Genomic DNA, 18727 nt, shown 5'->3' on the forward strand with positions numbered 1-18727 from the left:
AGTCCGTTTATAGCGGACTTCTTTTTAAGTCAATTAGAATATGAATATATGATAAATAAAAGTATCCCAAATAATGTAAAATATAACCTTTCAAATAATAAAAGATATCTGGACGATAACTTAGTAATAAATTGATCGGAGTTTATTGAGATTTCTAAAAAATTTTGTCCACAAGAGTTAATTCTGGAGCCTAGCTATGGGACAGGACACTCTGACCATTTCTTAGATTTAAATATTAATACTTCAGATAATAATAAGTTAGTTTTTAAAATTTATAATAAACGGATGATTTTAATTTTGAAGTAATTAATTTTCCATTCCTTGAAAGTAATATACATTCAAATATTACTCATTCAGCTTATTATTCCCAATTATTTAGGTATGCAAGAAGAATTTGCAGTAATTACACAGATTTAAAAAATATATGTAAAACGCTTATCCCAAAACTGGTCTTAAGAGGTTTTTCTGCCAATAAAATTAGTTTTTAAAAAAAAATTGTGTTCTGTATTAGGAACTTTTAGGTAAATATACACAAAATTATAAAGAAATACTGAATGATATTTTAATATAGTTTCTCTTTTACTTTTCTTTTTTGGAATTTTGTATTTGTATATTGTTTTCTAACCGCCTTGAAGGACTTTAAATCTATAATTGGTTCCAGATACCAATAAAACATTTTGTTTTATAACTCACGTCCTGACCAGTCTTTAATTGTTCCAGAATTGTTTTTGCCTTTCATTAACCCATGGGATTTCATTAAGGATAGAACCAATCTTATTTTGTATGTATTTTTTTAATATTTGTACTAGTATGCATTTATTTCAAAAGTTTTACCTAACATAGGGATACCATAAAGATCTTATGGTAGAGGCTCCACTGTGCCGGGTAAAGAAAGTAAAGCCTCGAAACCCGTTAAGGCAGGTGGTATTCTTCTGATGAGCCCTAATGAAAGGCTACTACATGTAAATATTTCGTTAGATTTAAGAGGCTTTTGTTTGTAAATTTGCAACAACTTACATTTATTAATGACGATTTTGCATGAATTTAGACATTTCAATTTGGTTAAGGGTTCAGTTATACTGTTTTGTCCTAGGTAATTGGATAGATGAGTAAGGTTGAAACCTCGTTCAAGTGCACATTTATCTTATTTGCTGGAGTAGGATGACAGAGCTTTTCTTTTTCTCTCTCTCTCTCTCCTTTTTTTAGCCAAGTAATTACCTCTAAAACATTATATGGAAATCCAGGTTGAATCTAGTGCTGGTGGAGGAATCATCAAAAATTCTTCTCCGACGGACCTTAACCCTGGTCCAGGTTTTTAAATGATATTGATGATCATTTGGATAATTTATTACTTTTTAAGATGGTAGTATTAAGCAAATGCTCTATTTAGGGTAGTGTTTTTTGAAGTTATGTCTCCCTTTTTATATATATATATATATATATATATATATATATATATATATATATATATATATATATATATATATATATATATATATATATATATATATATATATATACATTTAGTTAGATTAACCTTATTACTTGTGGACTTTTGGTTTGGCTTCTGGAGATGTTTTGGACTTTGTATTGTTTGTCGTTTTGGTTTTATTTTATTTTTGTATTTATATTGAATAATAACGGTGATGATAATATTCAAAGGGGTCTTCCAATTTACAATTATGTAAATTGTGGATCAACTAATATTATTTGTTTACTAGAATGTAAAAACTGTCATTAAAATATGTGGGGGAAACCACTAACAATATATATAAGAGATTTTCGGGACATAAGACTACAATTACCGGGAAAAAAACTAATAATTATCTAGTTTAGCATTGTAATAATGATACTTGCTCAGTATCTAATCTAACTTTTATAATTTTAGAAAATCTGGACCTAGAAAACTTTACCAAAGAGGAGAAAAATAATTAATTTTGTAAACGAGAAGATTATTGGATCCATGCTCTGGGTACCGCTTATCCTTTTGGGCTAAATTATCGAGTTGCGAAATACGGAGATATGTCCAAAGTAGTTGCTAACTGTATTCAAGGCTTAACTGAGCAGCCTTCCTTTAATTGCCCCACTAAATGTAAAAAACCGATCAAGGGGACATAGGAAAAATAATAGAAAGAATTATTTAGATTTAAATGCATTTTTAATCAATTTATGTCAGAATTTTGAGACTAATGGAATGGCTAGTTTAATAGAATCTTTAAATAAGTTATTAAGGAATAATTTAATAAAAGTATTCTGGATTGCAAAAAATGATGTTGTATTATTTTTAATAGCTAAATTAACTTTAAAACTAAATTAATTTATGATGCAGTTTGCATTTTAGCTCAATCAAAGTTTATTTCAAAGTATAATCAATCTGATAAGATTGTTAATAAGGATAATAGATTATACTTGTCTGTTAATTTTAGTACTAAACAAATAGAAGATATTAATTTATCCGGGATCTTAAACCAGCGGAGAGTGAAAAATTCCCTTCAATGTAATTTGGTGTATAAAGATAACCCAATTTTAACATATAAATTTTCATAAAGGATTGGCCAAATTATTTTTAACTATATACCACGAACTGTAAGTAAGGAGTATAATGAAGATCGAGTCTAAATTCCGTCTTTCCTACCACACACAGCCAGCAGGTATTCTTAGGGGATTAAAGAATTATTAAAATTTATTTATTGATAAATGGTGCAAGAAGGAGAAAATTATTAGAGAAAGATTTCAGAATTGGAGGGACTTGATTTTGACTAGTGCATGAAATATTATATAGAGAATTAATCCAAATAGTTCTGAGAAAAATTGAATATTTTATAATGCAAATGTGAAACAAGCAATAGCTAATATACAGAATGGATTTGTAATTGTACCAGTTGATAAAGCTAGCAATCATTTTGCCATAATTTGTCAGAAACTGTACTGTGATATTTTATGAAAAGATTTACAAACAACAAATACATACGATAAGGCTCATATAGAGGAGAATAGTTTAATTGAAAACATAGGAGAAAGATATTTGAAAAAATTCAATATTAAAATTAATGATAATGATAAAAAGTTTTCTTTCTTATAATGGACGGCAAAGTTTCATAAAAATCCACCAGAACCACGTTTTATTGCTGGGGCAGCGAGGTGTCCAACAAGAATTGCAGCCACTGACCTATCTTTAATTTTAGGAGAAATTAGAAATAAGTTTACTTTAATCCATATTAAAGTGTTAGTAATTCATTACAAGTGATTGATTCTTTGGCTATTGTTTCAGCTAAAAGAGTCGATTCATTTGATTTTACTACTCTGTAAACAAATCTGTCACTTAATTTAGTATTAGAAAAATTGAAAATGGTCATTAAGAAATCTTTTCTTTTGTTTAATATCGGATTTTTGAAAATTGATACTTTTAATAAAAAAGCCCGATGGACAAATTTCTTTAGAAGTACTATTAGTTCAAGACGTTATAGCTTGGATATGGTATGCGATTTATTGGAATTTGTTCTGCTCAATACTTTTATAAGATTTGATGTTAATTTATATAAGCAAATTGTTGGCATTCTTATGGGTGGGAATGCTATTATATTTATAGCGGACTTTTTTTTAAGTCAATTAGAATATGAATATATGATAAATAGAAATAGCCCAAATAATGTAAAATATAACCTTTCAAATAATAAAATATATCTGGATGATCTCTTAGTAATAAATTGCGCGGAGTTTATTGATATTTCAAAAAATATGTATCCACAAGAGTTAATCCTGGAGCCCAGCTATGGGACAGGACACTCTGACCGTTTCTTAGATTTAAATATTAATACTTCAGATAATAATAAATTAGTTTTTAAAATATATAATAAAACGTATGATTTTAATTTTGAAGTAATTAATTTTCCATTCCTTGAAAGTAATCATTTCCTACCTTAAACGCAGCAGTTTTATTCTCGTACATAGTACTAATCACTTTAATGTATTTGTCTGGTACACCATACAAGGATAAAACCTTTACTAAAGCTCTTCTATCAACAGAATCGAACACTTTCTCATAATCTATAAAACTGAGGACTAAAGGTGTTTAATAACTCAGGCAGTTCTCAATTATTAATCTAAGAGTTATAATTCGGTTGACACATCCTCTACCTTTTCTAAAACCGCACTGTTCTTCTCTTAAAGCTTTGTCTACGGCATGTCTCAGTCTAAAAAGTATCATATTACTAAGTAATTTACTACTTACAGAGACCAGACTAATCCCTCGGTAATTACCACACTCATTTTTATCCCCTTTCTTATAAAGTGGCTTATTTAAGGTTTTCCTAAAATCATTAGGTACTTCCCCTTTTTCAAAAATCATATTCATAATCTTCAGTAACTTATTTCTAACCTCAGAGCCACCATATTTAAGAAACTCATTTACCACCCTATCAGCACCTGGAGCCTTATTATTTTTTAGTCCTTTTAGTACTGCCGCTAATTCCTCCTTACAAAACAAATCTTCCTTCACATCCAATGTATCACAAACTTTTTCGTTTTCCTCTATATCTCTACCTTCAACTCTATCTCGGTTAATCAAATTCTCAAAATGTTCGGCCCATCTCTCTTTAGTTTTTTCCTTATCGCTAATTGCGGCCTCATTCCTATCTTTAAATTGGCCAAGTCCGCATTGACTATTCTCTCTCAATTTGTTAACATCCTCGGCAGTTTTATCCATGGCCTCCACTTCACAACTCCTTAGTTCATATTTTAATACTTTCTCCACTTTCTTTACATTCCTATTGTTTTCATATGGTCTATCACTAAGGTAATTCTTGTACAAGTCCTTTCTCTTTTCTATCAAACATAAAGCTTGTTCACTAATATTCTAATTTGCAGTTCTAGCTGTCTTCCCTAAGACACCTTCTGCAACTTCAAAAATTATTCTTCTAAAATTATTCCAACCATCTTCCACATTATCAAATTTTAAACTCTCAAGTTAAGTATTCAACTGATCCTGGAAAGTGTCTCTCAAATTATTATCCTGGAATCGACCAACATCATAACTTCCTGGGAGGTAGATACCATTCCGATATTTCAGCTTTAAATTAACCCTTGACACTACTAGATGGTGATCTTCACTTTTAACATCAATAACGGCACTCGTATATACCCTAGTATCTTGTATTGAGCCTGCCAGTCTTCGGTTTACAATAACATAATCAATAAGGTTTGGTGTCTTACCATCACGTGATAACCATGTTAACTTATGAGCCATTTTATGACCAAACACCGTATTGGTTATAACTAGATTGTTATGCTTACAAAGTTGCAAAAGTCTGTATCCATTACTGTTTTCTTTTCCTACACCAAATTTACCTATTATATTTCTACCTGGGACCCTGTCCATTTGTTCCTGTAACTGTAAGTAAAATTCATCTACATAGTCAATAACATAATCAAAAAGGTTTGGTTTACAATAACATAATAAGGTTTGGTGTCTTACCATCACGTGAATACCATGTTAACTTATGAGCCATTTTATGACCAAACACAGTATTGGTTATAACTAGATTGTTATGCTTACAAAATTGCAAAAGTCTGTATCCATTACTGTTTTCTTTCCCTACACCAAATTTACCATCATATTTCTACCTGGGACCCTGTCTATTTGTTCCTGTAACTGTAAGTAAAATTCATCTGAGTCACTAGTATCTCCGTCAGTCGGTTCTACAGGGGCATAAACTACTATAACTAATACCCTGAACTTTTTAGTCATAAAATGAGCAATGAGTATTCTATTATTAATAACTTCCCAGCCTTAACAAGACTTGGCAGCTTCCTTATTCATCATGAGCCCTTCTTCCTGTCTATGTACCCCATCCTTCCTGCCTGATTAAACAAATTCTATATCACCTAATTTCATACTTCCTACCCCTGGGATATGAGTTTCTGAAACTCCTAATAAATCCAGTTCGGATCGTCTGGATTCGTCAGTAAAATTGTCGATACAATAGTCATTTTCTAACGTCGTAACATTCCAAGTTCCAATTTTCATGTTCTTTAAATCATTGAAATTATTTTTGCCTCAGGAAAGCAATGATCCCGGATACCAGTACAGGGCGGGGATCGAATATCTGTACATATATATATATATATATATATATATATATATATATATATATATATATATATATATATATATATATATATATATATATATATATATATATATATATATATATATATATATATATATATATATATATATATATATATATATATATATATATATATATATATATATATATATATATATATATATATATATATATATATATATATATATATATATACTATTATTGGCGTTCAATGCATTTGAGTATACGAAAAATTCGGTTCCATGTCCGCTACGGAAAGGCATGTGTAAGTAAGAATTGAGTGTAAGAGGACGGAGATTTCCAAAGATGAGGTGTTAAAAACTTGTGCAAATTAGTTTTCCTTTTTTTTTTGATGCCTAGCCGGATTTGAGCTTGATTGCGAAATTTTGAGGGGCTACTACCATACTCTAGTGATAACTGCTGAGCTATAAGAGCTGTTGTCCTAGATATCCTAAATATAGGCAATCGATAGCAAAGAAAAAAAAACTGAAGCAAGGGGTTAGATGCTTGTATAAATTTTATACGTTTTCTAAGTTTCTGATTTGTTTCCAGAATATACTATTCTGGTGACTAGAATAAAAGCAAAGAAAAAGGTGAGCTTACTCATTAAATTCCCGAATACTTCGCTTCCTTTCTTCAAGCTGGCACTGAGTTATACATTCATCAATACACTTTTTGACAGTACAACCTTCAAGAGTTTGATTATAATGGGTTTTATCTTGAGAAGTATACAAGTTTTTGGATCGGATGTCTAAAGGGTCCACTTTCAGCTTTCTAGCTATATCATCAATTACAGCCTCCATAATCATCATACCTTGTGGACCTCCAAATCCCCTGAAATTACAGTTGACGGTTCATATCCAGTTTGGTAGCCTTGAGGCTTTACAAAATTTAATTAAAAAATAACAAGTTTGTTTAACTGAAAAAGGAGCGACAATAAAACTTGAAACGAACAGAAATTAATCCGTATATAAAAGAGGATGTCCCCTCCTCAACGCCCCGCTCTTTACGCTAAGGTTTGACTCTTTATCACAACTCTACTTTGTAAAACAATGAAAAACTTTAGCGTAAGGAGCGGGGTGTTTAGGAGGGAACAGCCTCTTTCATATACGGAACAATTTTGTTTGTTTTTAGTTTTAATGTTGCTCCTAAATTTCAGTTAAAAAAACTTGTTTTTTTTTATTTAAGTTCTGAACCATTTTGAATTAATTCAGGTTTTGAATTTGGCTCACAGTACATGAATAATAAAAACGAAATTTGCATATTAGTGTTACTTTTTTTTAACCAAAAATAACCTTAAAATAACCTAAGTTGGATTTTTGTTCCAGTTGCTTACGAATGACTCCTGAATCAGAAAGGCTGTTTAATTAAAATAATAACCTCTTTTATAAGTTAAAAAAGAAAATTTAGCGTAAGAGCGAGCTATTGAGGAGAGGCAACCCATCTCATATACGTATATTTTCTGTTCGTTGTAAGTTTTAACATTGCTTCTTACTTTCAGTCGAAGAAACTTGTTTTTATTTAATTGCTGATCGTTTTTTTAATAATGTCGGGAAATCCAGCTCCCTTCCATGGAAAATTCCTTTACCCCTTGAGAAATTTCTCCATGGAAGGATTATCCCACGTAACTGAAATTAGTGATATTTGTAGAACTAATTTTGTAAGGCATAGTAACAAAACGGCCAAAGAAGTCGAAACCATTTTTATGAAAATGAGAATCCCAAGTTGAGCAATTCTCAAATGACTGAATTGAAGTAAGAAAAGATTTTTAAATGATATACGTAATAATGTATGCTTGTTTACAGTTTTAACGTTATTCCTTACTTTCAGTTGGAAAAAAAACTTGTTTTTTTATTATTTAATAACAACCACAAGCCGAAGACACACAATATCTTTGGTTTATTATCACATCATGGTTGCAGCAGTAGCTGCAATCTAGTAAAGAGCGAACCACAGCCCATTGTAAGCAAAAGCTGAAAAATGTGTTTTTGAAAAAAAAACTGTCTAGTGAAAAAAATTGCCATTTGACACTGAATCAGGAATGGTAGCTATTGTTTCGGTTATTCTTAGAAGTAAAGGTTATTGCGAAAACAAATTTATGGTGATTTCGAAAAAGAGCCTGAAACCCCTTGAAAATGGCGTCAAATCGAAATAAAAAGTGCACCACTGGAATCAGGAAGGTCGAAAACCTTTTGTAGTAAAATTACAGTCCCCCACCTTGAACATCAAGGAAAATGACTTTTTTGCATGGGTAGCACTGATCTGTCTCCCTTTTTTTCTCTCTTGTTTTTTCTTTTTTTCTAGAAGGGTTAGGGGGTGGCCAGAGCATCATAGAGAGGTGTGTAATAGCTCATTTGAAAGGGAATTAAATTTGTAAGTGCCCTTTTTAAGTGACCAAAAAGATTGGAGGGCAAAAAGCCCCCTCTCCCCCTCCCTCCCAACAGGCCCCCTCCCCCAACTAGTCCTATAAAAAATTTTATTAAGTCATTTCCTTTAACATAGTTCAAAGGTCCAATATATATGGTTTTATGGATGATGATATGGCCCTCCATAGACCCTGCGGGGGGGCTGTATGTAGAATCGAGCGTATCGATATCGCGCGTATCGGTATCATGCGTATTGGTATCGCATGTATCGTATCGGGAATATCGGTATGTTGTTTTTTTTCAGTCATTTTCTAGGCTCATTTTTTTTTAAGCATGTCCCGGAAAGGTATCATCGTTGCAGCGGCAGGTGCAACCTAGTAAAGAGCGAACCACAGCCCATAGTAACCAAAAGTAAAAAAACAGGTTTTCAAAAGTTGATCAAAAAGTTGAGTAAAAAGTTGAAAAACGCGTTTTCAGAAAAACTGTATAATGAGAAAAAATTGTCATTTGACACTGAATCAGGAATGGTAACGTTTGTTTCGGTTATTCTTAGAAGTAATTTCATTTAACATACTTCAAAGGTCCAATATATATGGTGTTGATGATGATATGGCCCTCCATAGGCCCTGGGGAAGGGCTGTATGTGGTATTGGGCGTATCCATATCGCGCGTATCAGTATCGTGCGTATTGGTATCGCATGTATCGTTACGGGAATATCGGTATCCGCTGTTTTTTTTCCAGCCGCAACTTAGTAAAGAGTGAACCACAGCCCATAGTAACCAAAAGTTAAAAAACTCGTCTTCAAAAGTTGATCAAAAAGTTGAATCAAAAGTTGAAAAAGGTGTTTTCAAAAAAACTGTCTAGTGACTTAAAAATATAAAGGTCCAATATATATGGTTTTGATGATGATATGGCCCTCCATATTCCCTGGGGAAGGGTTGTATGTGGTATTGGGCGTATCGATATTGCACGTATCGGTATCATGCGCATTGATATCGCATGTATCGTATCAGGAATATCGGTATCCGCTATTGTTTTTTTTTCAGTCGTTTTCTAGGCTCATTTTTTTAAAGCATGTCCCGGAAAGGTATCATGGTTGTAGCGGCAGCTGCAATCACAACCCATAGTAACCAAGCCCATAGTAAAGAGCGAACCACAGCCCATAGTAACCAAAAGTTAGAAAAGGCGTTTTGAAAAAAAAACTGCCTTGTGAAAAAAAAAATTCCCAGTTGACACTGACTCAGGAACTTTAACTATTATTTCGGTTCTTCTTAAAAGTAAAAGTTTATTGCGAAAAGAAATTTATGTTGATTTCGAAAAAAAACCTGAAAACCCTCGAAAATGGCGTCAGATAAAAAAGAAAAGTGTACCATTGGATTCAGAATGATTAAAAACTTGTAGAGGGAAGTTACAGTCCCCCTCCCTGAACAACAAGGAAAATCACTTTTTTTGCAACTGTAGCACTGATCTGTCTCCTATTTTCTTGTTTTTTTTTTTTTTTTTTTTTTTTTTTTTTTTTTTTTAAGGTCTGGTGGGCTACCAGAACATCATAAAGAGATTCTTAATGGCTCATTAAAAGGCTATTTCTCATATCTACGTGCTTTTTATAAATTCTGCCATCTGCAAGTGCCATATGGCACTAAAATGGCACTTTTTGTGCTATTTCTCAAAGGCTGGCTGGCACTAGCAGGCCACGAGAACATCGTTAGTAGATCTTTTATAGCTCATATAAAAGATATTGCACATATCTACATCTTTCATATAAATTACATCATCATCAAATTCAAATGGCACTAAAAACGGCACTTTTGGCGTCGTGTGTCAAGTGGAAAAGCTGCACTGTAAAAAAAATTGATTTCCAACAAAATGTTTTGCTCGAATTCAAACAAGTTAAAAAAAATCCAATTTTTCTGTTGGAATTGTGACTTGCTTATTTAATTCAAACAAGTCACAAAAAAAATCCAATTTTTCTGCTGGAATTGTGACTTGCTTATTGAACTCCAACTAATTATTGAAATTATTAAGATTTATTTAATTTCAGTAGAAAAAATTTAATTTTCACTGTAAATAGGCTATATCAATCAACACGGTTTGAACTTCAACAGTAGTTCGAAGTTTCTTGATTATCATTTTAAATTTTACTATATGACCAGTGAAAGCAACATGTTCAGTATAAGTTCAATTCAAATATTTGAATTAGAGCAGAAAAGGGGGGATACTAATTGAATTTTGAGCATAAAAAGATAATTATAATAATAAGGAAATGTATTTTTACTTTGAAATAAGTTGAGCTTTTTTGTCTGCAAATTGAACACGCAGAAATTTATGTACAAAAATTATCTTTTAACTTTTGTGTGTGTGTCAGTTTATTTTTGAATATACTTTTTTCTCTGCTTGTATGTGTTCGTATGCTTGCCTATGTTTTTGTGTGTGTGTGTGTGTGTATGTTTTTGTGTGTGTGTGTGTAATTTTTGGCTTGTGTTTGTATGTTTTCGTAGATTTGTTTTTATGGTTTTGTGTGTGTGTGTAAGTTTGTGTGGGTGTGTGTGTAAGTTTTTGTTTGTGTGTAAGTTTTTGTGTGCATGTTTGGGGACCGGGGGAGGGCCTTTGGGGCCCTGGGAGGGCGTTTGGGGAGCCTGGGCCCTTGAGGATTGGGTGGTCTTTTGGAAGCCCAGTGGACCTTTGGGTACCGGGGGAGGACGTTCGGGGCCCCGGGGGGCCCTTGGGGGCGAGTTGGCTCTTTGGGTGCCTGAGGGACCTTGGTGGACCTGGGGAGGGTCTTTGGGGGTCTGAGGAGGGCGTTTGGGGGATAACAGTTCGAAATTTTTACTTTGTAGATTAATTTTTGCGGCGCATCCTTGCGGCGCATTCCTGCGGCAAATCCCCTGCGGCACTACACCCGACCCGCGGCCCATCCCCCAGCAGCGCATCCCAGCGGTGCTTCCCTGTGGCGCCTCCCTGTGGTGCTTCCCCCGACCCGCGGCGCATCCCCCTGCGGCGCATTCCTGCGGCGCATCCCCTGCGGCGCTTCCCCCGACCCGCGGCGCATCCCCCTGCGGTGCATTCCTGCGGCGCATCCCTGTGGCGCATCCCCTGCGGCGCTTCCCCCGACCCGCGGCGCATCCCCTTCGGCGCATCCCCATGCGGCGCATTCCTGGCCCGCGGCGCTTCTCGGGCCCGGGGGACCTTTGAGGACCGGGGGGAGGGTCTCTGGGGTCCGGGGGCCCTTTGGGGGTCCGGGGGCCCTTTGAGGACCAGAGAAGGGCCTTTGAGGGTCTGAGGAGAGCGTTTGGGGTCCGGGGGCCCTTTGGGGGGCCGGGGGCTCTTGAGGACCAGGGGAGGGCCTTTGAGGGTCTGAGTAGGGCGTTTGGGGGGCTGGGGCTCTTTGGGAGCTTGGGGGACCTTTGAGGACCGAGCGCTTCCTTCGGGGTTGAGGTGGGGGATCGGAACCGTTTGGGGTTGGGTAGAGGACCTCACGACACTGTTCAAATGAAACTTGTGTATTATAACGACCACAGAGTTTCACCCTCAAATTCTCTTCTATAATCTTCTTTTAGAATGTCTCTAACTGTTTCGCCGAAATAATTCCATAACCTGTCTAAAACAGTGTAGCCCAAATAATCCCTAAATGTAATTTCAGCGTGTTCCTTTTGTTTTTGGCATCTCTGCGCTAACGCATTTCAAATTAATAAGAAACCTGATTCCCGCGCTAAAACAATTCATCGCTAAGATGTTTCTTGGAGAACTGTTTCCATGGCGTTTGGTTATTAATATCTTTGGAGTTCGACCAAAAGAGTTGTTTCCGAGGCAAAGACATTAATGGCTTGGATCTATTTCTGGAGAAGTGTTGACAGTACCTATCAGACATTATTAAACTTTGCCTGGAAACAATTTGATTAATGACTGACAGCACAGGTGTTCCAAATTCCCAATCGATTACGCAATCAATTTCCCAGGGGATTCCATGCCCATATTTGGTGCCCCGTCAGCATTAAAAATGCTGACAGGACCACGTGGTTTATGGTTTTCTCAGTGAGAAAGTTCCTGTTTTTTCAAATTCTCACTGACAAAAACCATAAAAACATACAAAAATGTGAGAAAGTTCCTGTTTTTCAAATTCTCACTGACAAAATCCATAAAAACATCAAATAAATCGATCAACACACATAACCATCCATGAAAACAGACATAAATGTGACAAAATTCCTGTTTTTCCAAGTGAGAAAATTCCTGTTTTTTCATTCTCACTGAGAAAACCATAAACCACGTGGTTCTCGTGGGACTCAATAAGGCCCTTCTACTGCTAGTGCTCTTTTTATTAGTCGAAAGTTATTGGAGTGTAACTAGCCCCCCTCCGCCCCCCACGCCCACCATTTCCCCAAACACATCCAATCAAAATTTTCAGATAGCCATTTTGTTCGGCGTAGTTGATTTCCAGCTAGAAAATATATTTTTGAGGAGGACACTCCACCACAACCCTCAGGGCAAGGGTTTTAAGTTATGGCCTGAGGGAATATAAGGTTTTCATAGAAGGTGTTGTCGTAGAAACTTCAAAACAGGCTCATTCGATTGGAAATTAAAGAGCTAGTGCCCTTTTTAATAGTCGAAAATGATTGGAGGGCAACTAGCCCCCCCCCCCACGCCCATCATTCCCTCATACACATCCAATCAAAATTTTGAGATAGCCATTTTATTCAGCGTAGTTGATTTCCAGATAGAAAATATATTTTTGAGGAGGATACTCCCCCACAACCCTCAGGGCAAGCGTTTTATGGTATGCCCTGGTGGCATATAAGGTTTTTATAGAAAGCGTCGTCGTAGAAACCTCAAAACAGACTCATTCGACTGGAAATCAAGAGCTAGTGCCCTTTTTCATAGTCCAAAGAGATTGGAGTGTAACTAGCCCCATGCCCCCCGCCCCCCGCTCCTCCTTTCCCCAGACACTGCCAATCAAACTTATGAAATAACGATTTTGTTCAGCGGAGTTGATTTCCAGATAAAAAATGTGTTTTTGTGGAGGACTCTCCCCCACAACCCTCAAGGCAAGGGTTTTAAGTTATGCCCTGGGGGCATATAAGGTTTTTATAGAAGGCGTTGTCGTAGAAACATCAAAACAGGGTCATTCGATTTGAAAATAAAGGGCTAGTGCCCTTTTTAATAGTCGAAAGTGACTGGAGGGCAACTAGCCCCCCCCCCCCTTCACGCCCATCATTTCCCCAAACACGTCCAATCAAACTTTTGAGGTAGCCATTTTGGTCAGTGTAGTTGATTTCCAGATAGAAAATTTGTGTTTGAGGAGGACACTCCCCCACAACCCTCAGGGCAAGAGTTTTAAGTTATGCCCTTGGGGCATATAAGGTTTTTATAGAAGGCGTTGTCGTAGAAACTTCAAAATAGGCACATTCAATTGGAAATTCAAAGGGCTAGTGCCCTTTTTAATAGCCAAAAGTGATTGGAGGGCAACAAGCCCCCCTCCCACGCCCATCATTCCCCCAAACACATCCAATCAAAATTTTAAGATAGCCATTTTGTTCAGCATAGCTGATTTCCAGATAGAAAATATGTTTTTGAGGAGGACAATCCCCCACAGCCCTCAGGGCAAGGGTTTTAAGTTATGCCCTGAGGGCATATAAGGTTTTTATAGAAGGCATTTTCGTAGAAACTTCAAAAAAGGGTCATTCGATTGGAAATTCTGAAGGCTAGTGCCCTTTGTAATAGTCAAAAGTGATTTGAGGGCAACTAACCCCCCTCTGACGCCCACGTTTCTCCCAAACATATCCGCTCTAAATTTTGAGCTAGTAATTTTGTTAAACGTAGTTTTAAGTTCTGTAAATTAGGTCTCTGAGGATTAAAACTTCCCCAAAGCCCTCAGGACAAGGGTTGTAATTTAAGGATTCTCCGAATCCTTCATATTATTTCTTTTTGAAGGAATGCTCGTATAAACTTTAGAGAGGGCTCATTTGATTGAAAATTGAAAGTTCTTGTTCGCTTTTTAAGAGTCAAAAGAGATTGAAGGTCAAGTAGCCCCTCTCCCTCCTCCACACCCTAAATGCATCAGATACAAATTTTGAGATAGACATTCTGTTAAAATAGTTCAAAGTTCTGATAACAAAAAATTCCGGTGTCGACACAGCCCACAAGGGCTCAGGGGTAGGCGTTTTAAGTTATGCCCAGGGGCATAACTTATTAAGGGGGGTTTATAACTTATGGGAAGGGGTTTTGTATGGGAAGAACACATAGAAAATCTATTATAATTATCCAATTAAAAGGTTAAAATGCATACTCTGTGACAGATGCAAAATAGCTTTGGCATACAAATTCCTATTAAGGTCAATTCCAAACAGTCGTGATCCCTTTGTGTCAGCAAGTGAAATGGTCTAAACCCCCTTATTGGAGCTATTTTTCAATCCATTCATTGTTGTTAATCGCTGTCCATAAGTTATGCAAGCTGTCTCTTGTTCATATATAAGATTTTAATTAAAGAGGTAATCGTATAGACTTTAAAAAAAGCCTCAATCGATTTATATTGAAAGTTCTAGATCTGTTTTATAAAGTCAAGAATAATCGGACAGTAAGCACCCCTCCCCCCCCATGTCATAAAAACTTGAAACTTTTTGCAATCAAAAACGAACAAAAATTAATTAAAAAAAACTTTCCGAAAAATAAGTTTTGCAAAGAAAAGTAAAGGCCATTTTAAACTTAAGCTCAGGAGATGTAAATACCTGTTAAAATTAAAACTCAAAACGACCAGAATTTACTATTAAAGAATAAATGAAACCAAAACGAACAGAAATTAAATAAAAAATCATAGCAAAAAACATACAACAAGTAATAATATACATGAATAAATAGATCTTAAAGCGAGTAATGCTTAGATTGAATATGAAAATCAAGCTTAAAACGAAAACAAATATTTAGCTATTAAAGTATAGATGAGACTTAAAACGAACAAAAATTAAATAAACAATCAATGCGAACAAACATACAATATATATTAATGTAAATGAATAAATAATTCTTAAAACGAGTGAAACTTAAATTTAATATGCAAATCAAGTTTGAATCGAATAGAAATAACTACAAACAAGAGTTTGGATATCGTCTTACTGCAGAAGCCTAAAACCTACAGCGCTATTGGCACTTTACTGAAAACGAATTATATTACAAATATTTTCTTTTGTATTTAATATTGAAAATAAATATTAAAATTACAGTAAAATTTTGAACTGATGAGCTTTTAGCAATTAATATCATTATGTATCAAATATTCAGTTTAATTTATTAGTTCTTTTCAAGATTGGTCAAGACAAATATAGTTTCACTACAAGCAAAATTTGGATACTGCCCCCTTCTTTAACTGTAAAAACAAAAGCCTTCTGCGTCATTGGTGCTTCACTGAGAACGAATTACTCGTATATTACAAATTTATTATTTTCCAGTTCTTACAGCATTGAAAATGAAAATAAAAATTACAGTGAAAAAAAATCTTAAACTGATGGATCTTTCAACAATTAATATCATTGTATATCTAATATTCAATTTTATTTTTTTTATACTTTCCAAAACTGTTCAAGACTCGTATAGTTTTGCCATTTTTTTTAACTCTGCTATATTTTCTAACTAATCGTGTTAGTTTGTTATGAAAACATTCTATGGCTTTTCGGCATTTCTATTTGAGCGCAAAACTGCACCTAAAACTTTGTGGAACATGCATTTTCTTGCATGAAACACCAAAATATAATAAAATGTCAAGTTTCGGAGTGTTCAACCACGCAAGCAAGTGCCATTGGTATTTTTGAATCCGCATGGTCAATTTAGGGGGTGGAGGGTAGGCTAATCCTCGTAGCAGCCCCATTCCGTCGTGGTATGGTTCACATTTTCACCTGGCGTCCGGGCAACACCTGGCGTTCGGACTATCATATAATCTACCAAGCATACAACTACCCCAAATCAGTATCAATAAATAAATTAAACCCAAAACGAACAAAAATTAAAATAAATAATAGAGTCAAACTCAAAACAAGCATAAATTAATGTGAGTAGGGTTCAAAACCCCTATGCTTTCTAAAAGCCAGAATACAATTTTTACTTTACTGAAAAAAAAATTCAAATGAGTTTACTGGAAAAAATTTGCATTGTCAATTTAATATACATATGCTGATATTTATTCCCTAAAATCTTAATTAAATTTTTGATTTCTTAAAGTTACAAAATTGAAAATATTTCAAAGAATTGTTTTCAGCAAAGTATAATCACCCTCGAAACAAGTACTGACAAAACCTATCCTCTCCACACAAAAAAGTGACCCTTTGTCCGTGTCTAGAGGCGCTGAGGTACGCGGGATCACTTTTGGAGAATTTTGTCAGTACTTGTTACGTAGGTGATTATACTTTGGTTTTCAGTAAAGCGCCAATCACGCAGTAGGTTTTAGGCTTCTGCAGTGAGACGATACCCAAACTCTTGTTTGTAGTTATTTTTATTCGATTCAAACTTCATTTGCATATTCAATTTAAGTTTCACTCGTTTTAAGATATATTTATTCATTTACATTAATATGTATTGTATGTTTGTTCTTATTGATTGTTTATTTAATTTCTGTTCGTTTTATGTTTCATTTATACTTTAATAGCAAAATATTTGTTTTCGTTTTAAGCTTGATTTTCATATTCAATCTAAGCATTATTCGCTGTAAGATCTATTTATTCATTTATATTATTACTTGTCATTAGCGATAGTATAATAGATTGAAAAGGGACACGAAAAGGGACAAGAAAACCCACGTCTGAGACACTACAGTTATACATGGACATTGCAAAAAAAAGCTGGCAAGGTATAAAGTGGCCAAGCATGTTTTGAAACTAAGGGAATCCTAATAGTACATGGAATTGCATAAGAATATGCTCAAAAGTGTAATAGATTGAAAAGGGACACGAAAAGGGACAAGAAAACCCACGCCTGAGACACTACAGTCACACATGGACATTGCAAAAAAAAGCTGGCAAGGTATAAAGTGGCCAAGCATGTTAGACAACAGACAAAGCAACATCGTTACACTGTACGTGCCTTGGCTTGCAAAAACAAGGGAAAAATTTTTAAAAGAAAACGTCTCCTTCAAGCGGGCGGTAGCTTTTTTACACTTTTACTACCAATAATTGCAGGACTTGTGAATAGTTTTCTCTAGAGAATGGCTAAACCCTATAAATTGACACCATTTGAACTTGTCCTCTCGCCCGTCGAACATTTTGAAGACAATCTAAGCAAATTCATTAATGATGAGAATAATGCCGATGAACAAAAACTGCTTTTACTTCAAGATGCATTGCGACGTGAGGACAAACATAGACCTTATCGTGAGAGTCCCGCCACAGTCACCGTCACAGATCACTCGAAACAGGAATCATCTCCTCAGGATTCTGCAGTGCAAACAAAGGAGAAGGAATTGAACTCAATTGTATCGAAAATTGGAAACCTATTGCCAGTGACCTATCGAGAACAGAGTAAAAGAGTATTATCATATCTCATGTTAGAAAGTAATGATCAAGTTCAGGTTGACAGCACAGAGAAACGAATTATAATTCAGGGAAAAATTTATAATCTAGTTGATTTAATTTGTGATATGGTGACGAATCGTAAAAGACTTTTATCATTTGACAATAATGTATGCACCTTTCTAAGCGTATCAAACTTTCCCAAAAGTCTTATTGGCAATAAGCAAATTCTTAAGAAACTAAGAGAATATAGTCCTCCAACAACGCCAACACCACCATTTAAAAAAGAAGAAGGTTCAATATTTGAAAATACTCGCAGCAGGAGCAGCAATGATTTTATAACACCTGTGGCTGCTAGTCAAAAGTGAAGACGGATTGATTCACCCTCCAGTGTGCAAAAGGGGAGTGGACATTACACTACGTGTTTGCGTTCAAAATGGTTGAAGTTCTGAAACATGTCTATGAAAATATTGGTGAAGCGGGAAGTTTTAGTTCCCCCAAAACGCTTTCTAAAGTTGTCTCTGGCATCACATTAACAAAAGCAATAGCGTATCTACAGAATGAACCGAGTTACACACTGCATCGGAATCGCAGGCTTCGTGGCAAACAATATCGACAAACTAAAGCCCTTTTCCCTCTGCATATAATGCAAACAGATCTTTTAACTTTAGATGCACTTCAACGAAGTCACAATGCACCCTACAAATATATTAAGGTGGCAATCAGTGTCTTTAGTCGCTATGA

At 35.1% G+C, this 18727-nt stretch overlaps 1 protein-coding gene across 3 annotated transcripts in view; it reads right to left on the bottom strand.

The window, feature by feature from the left end:
- LOC148950634 (xanthine dehydrogenase/oxidase-like) overlaps window positions 1-18727 on the bottom strand; it is a 380805-nt gene that overhangs the window by 82679 nt on the left and 279399 nt on the right. For all 3 annotated transcript variants that reach the window (XM_089092522.1, XM_089092520.1, XM_089092521.1), the window contains one exon: window positions 6732-6962. In XM_089092522.1, coding sequence (XP_088948648.1) covers window positions 6732-6962 — 231 coding nt within the window. The remainder of the gene's footprint in view (window positions 1-6731; window positions 6963-18727) is intronic.

The sequence above is a fragment of the Artemia sp. Qi Xiang Cuo genome, chromosome 7, assembly GCF_049724085.1.
Source record: "Artemia sp. Qi Xiang Cuo chromosome 7, ASM4972408v1, whole genome shotgun sequence".
In the NCBI taxonomy this organism is placed as follows: Eukaryota; Metazoa; Arthropoda; class Branchiopoda; order Anostraca; family Artemiidae; genus Artemia; species Artemia sp. Qi Xiang Cuo.